We start from the raw sequence: 5,134 nt of genomic DNA, 5'->3' as shown, positions 1-5,134 counted from the left end.
CTTTAGGCATGTTAGATATAACCAAAGTTTGATTATTTGAGAGGGCTTTCAATTCTGTCTCTATAGCTGTTTGCCATTTCTCATTTTTCATAGCTTGCTTAAAACTGTTTGGTTCCTTTTGACAACAAATCTTTAAAGTAAAAGCAAGATGTTTTTGAGAAAACTTTGAAAAATGATTTTGAATTGAATGTGGAATACCTGGTATTGGAATGTTGATTGAGTCTTTAAGGAAAGTGTCATGGTCCTGCTGAGATAAGACTTGGACTAGATGATAGTGGTAATCTTTTAAAGGCTTAGGTGTGAATCTAGTTCTAGAAGATTTTCTAATTTCTGATTCTATCACTTGTGCAGGTTCTGTATCAGTTTCCTGAAAATCAGACATTTCTTCAATAGAATGTTCATGATCACTATCTACATGCTCAAGATCATTTTCATACATGGAATGATATGATGCAGACTCTTCGTCCAAAAGAGGTACATTCTTCCCTCTTGAAGGAATCATATAACAAAGACTATCTAGATCTACTTGTGGTCCATTTTAGGAAAAAATATGCTCATAGAAAACTATATGATAACCTACTTGAATGTTGTGACTGTTTAGATGTAGGATCTTGTAGCCTTTTGTTCCATGTTGATATCCATTGAAAGCATGAGTTGTGTTGGCCATGTTGTTAGTAGAGACTTGAGACTGAGAGTTTGATTGAGCCTACCTTTTGAGAGATTCATACTCATCTTGTGAGATGGTCATGGTTGTTGTCTTATTGCAGCAGACAAGTTTGTAGAAGCATTTCTTGTGAATTTGAAGTCAGGTGGAAAACCTACAATTATGTAGCATTCAGATTCAATATGACCTTTTTTGGCACAATGGTTGCAGATAAGTTTTGCTTTAGGATTCTTCTTGTTGTTCTGATTCTGCTTTGTCCCTTTTGCAGAGGAGAAAGCTACAATAGATGGTTCATCTGCATCTTGTAATAAGATATTCAACCTTTCATATTGAGAAACTGTTGCATACACCTTTTGAAGAGAGAGAATGAGATCAAAAATCATTATGGTTGATCTGGTGTGAGCATAGATAGGGTTCAAACCTTTCAAGAACATGATGATTTTGTCATTCTCATAATATTCTGTTATAACCTTCAATGCCTTGTATTCATATTTTATAGCACATTCACATTCTGGAATTGGCCTTAAATCATCAAATTCATCCCACAGAGTCCTCATTTTGGTGCAGTAATCAGAAATGTCTAGGTCATCTTGTTTGAGAGTGAAAATTTCTTCCTAGACATCAAAGATTCTGAAGAAATCTATCTTGAAAAATATTCCTTGTAGATCTTTCCACATTGCTCGAGCAATTTTGGATCTGGAGATAGAGGGTTTGATTGATGGTGAAACTGAGTTCATGATCCAACAAGAAACTGTTATGTTGCATTTGTCCAAGTTAGAGAAATTTACATCATCTTCTTATGGTTGTGTGATTCTGCATTAACAAAATTGAACTTCGCTTTTGATCTCAGGGCCATTGTCATAGCTCTCGGCCATGAATGATAGTTGTTGTTATTGAGCAGAGGTAAAACTAGTGTCTGTGTGGGGTTTTCACTAGAGTGAAGATAAAAATCAAATGTATGCAAGAGAGGTGCATCAAGAGAAGTGATTGAAGATATTTTGAAAAGATTTTCCTAAAAAAAATGCAAAGGTGAGTGTTTGGTTGATTTTGGAGGTTATTTTGAGTTGAGTTAAATTTAAAATTGAGATTTCTTACGGGCTCTGATACCATATTGAGATTAAGGATCGAAAGAGATAGTTTTGTGAGATAGAATCTCAATTTTTCTATTAACTCAAAATGACGAACAGTTACAAGACAATGTGGTACATATTTATACTACAAGTTTTATGATGGATGATTAACTAAATACATCAAGTACTAAAAAATCTAGTCTATCTTTGTTCAATATCTTGTGATTGTTGTCTCAGTCATACTCAGTCATGTTTGGAGTGGTAGAGTGGTTGAGAGTGGTTGAGAGTGATGCAATTTGGATTCATGTACAGTAAAATCTTGTGAAAGAAGGAGGAGTTGGCTTTGGCTTGAAGTAGAAGCAATTGATAGAACCAAATGGACCGAGAGAGTTGGCGAGGCCCAGTTGATCCGAGAGGGTAGCAAAGTCCATCCAATCTGAGGAGAAACGAGAAGTGCCTTTCTTCTTTCTTTCCTCTAACGGTCGATCCCCAATTCAAATTAAAAACTCTAATCGTTCATCTCCTCCTCAATGCAGCAAATTTCAACATATATAATTTTGAGATTTTTTATATAGAGTATTAAAAAAAGTTATGGGCTTTAACTTAAGTTTTAAATGAAATTTTAATTATAAAGACATGAGTTTTAAATAAAATTTTAATTTATTTAAGGTCTTATTCACTATACATATTTCGTAAAAAAATAAAAATAGAATTGGGGCTCTAGACAGTCGCATGGTTTGTCTAGTACTCCAGCCGGTTCTTGATATAATAAATCAACGTAATATATATAATTTAGAACTTGAAATGTCCAATGTTTATGACTTTTTTTTAGTTTAAAACTATTGTGTGCGTCACGACATTAACTTATATGTACTGTCTTGCAAACTGCAACGCAACTTGAACTAGCAAACATTATTCATTCCTAAGAAATGTACATGTCTACTTTATCTTCTTTGTTTTCTCAAATACACATTTACTTGACAACTTTAGAAAAAACAAATTATTCTTTCCATCGATGCTATTCTTTAGTCATATTATAGTTTCATCAGATTTAGAAACAAACGCCATCTAATAGGGATGATTAAGAACATCGTATGACCTGTTTGGACCGATTATCAATATAAACAATTTTTACTTTATAGTGGAGTAGTGTGGCTCAATAACATGATTATTTGTTTGTTTTAATCCATTCACATAATCACTTTAATCGGCCTGTTGATTCAAAGTTCGGATTGATCAGGTCATGAATTCAGAACGAACAGATTTTCGGGTTGAAAAATACATATAGAACTAGTGATTGGTTTGGGTCCGATAAAAAATTAGTCAGGTATATTACTAAGAAATCATACGTTCGTCGACAATGAGATATGATAAAAATGACTGTAGTAGTAAAATATATTAGGTATCATCCCTTAACTTAACTATTGATTAAGAACCGAATCTTACGTACTTTTCGAGTTTCTAAAAAAATAAGGTATCATACTATATATATCAACAGTCAGCTCTTGAACTTGGAAGTGTTCTTGCGTAAGCTTTCGATTTCTTGTATTACTTTGCCCACATAACCTCATATATTAAATGTTTAATTTGGACTTTAAAAGAATGCTAATATTGTATGTGTAATTCATGTATTCATGACATTCTATTTATTTCGATGATCTACAATTGGTTATATTCAAATTACTACAAATAGATAATAATTTACGTACTATGATTTGCGACATATGGTTTTGTCATTTTCATTCAAACTACAGATTTTGGTTAAGGAATATTTACAAAGCTTTTTCAATTGCGCTATAGACAAAAAAGGAAAAAAGCTAATTGCAATAGAAATAAGTACTACAGTAATTCTTTTCTAATCATATCTAAATAGGTTTAAGACCACAGAGAAACAAAACTAATTGCCCTAAACCGAATCTCTCGAAACATGATGAAATAAAAAGTTGTTCTTATATACAAATGGCCAAATTTTACCAAAACCTGAAAGAAACGACATTTCATTTTCAAACTTGTAATTCACCAAACAATTTGGCGCGTAAATAAAGCAATTACGTGTCGGAAAAATTAAACAACAGTCAGGGGACTAAAATACTAATCAATACTTACAAAATATCTGCGCTGGCATCCTCCTCAGGAAAACAACTTGCATCTATACCCTACAGGCTGCTTTGGTTGACAATTTTGGGGACCGAATTATGATTCGTGAAGTCAAAATCGACTAATATAAATGGGGGGTGTTTTTCCCGAAATCTACGTTCGTGGGATTCGCTGACTTGCAAAAAATTGAAGGAAGTTACACTATTGTCCTCACTTATTTTTAATAAAGACAACAAATACCCTCCGTCTCAATTAATTCGTTTCATATCATTAAATAGAATTTCAAAACATTAACTCTTTTTCATCTTCGAACAACCATTGTTTCAAAATTTATACTACTTCACTCTTAACCTAGAAAATCTCTTCACCTTCTTCTCCATTTTTTTACGTTTTCGGTTAAGTTTCGTACCGAAATGAACTGTTCTCGTCTCAAAATCCATTTACTCTTCTCGATCTGCACTCAAACTATCCGATTGGCGGTCTCCTTCCAGCACGACGATCACAGTATTTTCGGCTTCTTATTGGTAAAGTGATTGTTGAACTTAATGGAATATGTTCTGTATGACTTGGTTTCTTAATGATCTGTATTTTTTCATACGCCTGATTGTTTTTCAATTTGATATGCTGATTAAACTGTTGCTTGAACCATCGACATGCAACAACATTTGACCAATCATTGGTATAACCTAAATGCTATGGAGTCTTAATCGTTCATGGTTTGTGATTGTAGCTGTGTGTTCTACTTCCAAGTGATTGATTTCCCACTTTTTGCAGTTTGAAGAAGATAGTGAAGTAAGTTCTTTAATTTATGCTTTTTACCTTCTTGTTGACATAAAAAATTATTGGATTGAAAGAGATGCTTTTTATTGTAGGACTATAGGTGATTTTGATATATTGAAAATCACATTTCATCATGTCAGCCATTTCAAATGGAATGGTAGAGGGAAAATTGTGGCTTTTGAAAATTCGATTAAATACTCAGTTCTTATATGAAGTATCATGTTAGTAGTGAGATGCTGAAAGAAGAAGTTATGAAGATTGGTAAGTACAAGTGTTAGGAAATTGTCTTACAGATTAGGTGCAGATGCATTTGTGGGATATTTAGAAGATGATAAAGATGCTGCTGAAATGCTTGGTGATATAGAGATAGGGAATCATTCAAAGGTCATCATTTTAGCAATTGAGTGTGTGTCTGAGGATTCACCGCCAACAAATGAAGCAATGGCAACAGAACCTAGAAGAAGAAGGAGCCTCAGGCTTCAGTCACAAGAATCAAGTCGGTCTCAGGGCATCAATTGAAGGT

General features: G+C 33.5%; 1 protein-coding gene across 1 annotated transcript; it reads right to left on the bottom strand.

Moving 5' to 3' along the window:
• Positions 1-744: 744 nt before the first annotated feature.
• LOC139882630 (uncharacterized) lies at positions 745-1,221 on the bottom strand. Its single transcript, XM_071866914.1, has one exon. It carries the CDS (start codon positions 1,219-1,221, stop codon positions 745-747), a length of 477 nt encoding a protein of 158 aa, XP_071723015.1.
• Between the last annotated feature and the right edge of the window lie 3,913 nt (positions 1,222-5,134).

This window comes from Rutidosis leptorrhynchoides, unplaced genomic scaffold (genome assembly GCF_046630445.1).
Source record: "Rutidosis leptorrhynchoides isolate AG116_Rl617_1_P2 unplaced genomic scaffold, CSIRO_AGI_Rlap_v1 contig293, whole genome shotgun sequence".
In the NCBI taxonomy this organism is placed as follows: Eukaryota; Viridiplantae; Streptophyta; class Magnoliopsida; order Asterales; family Asteraceae; genus Rutidosis; species Rutidosis leptorrhynchoides.
The sequence above is the reverse complement of the archived record's forward strand: the minus strand, read 5'-3'. Positions and strand labels throughout refer to the sequence as shown.

Bases quoted from the DNA above. Each gene is read 5' to 3' on its own strand.
- LOC139882630 (XM_071866914.1), bottom strand. From the start codon at position 1,221: ATGAGGACTCTGTGGGATGAATTTGATGATTTAAGGCCAATTCCAGAA.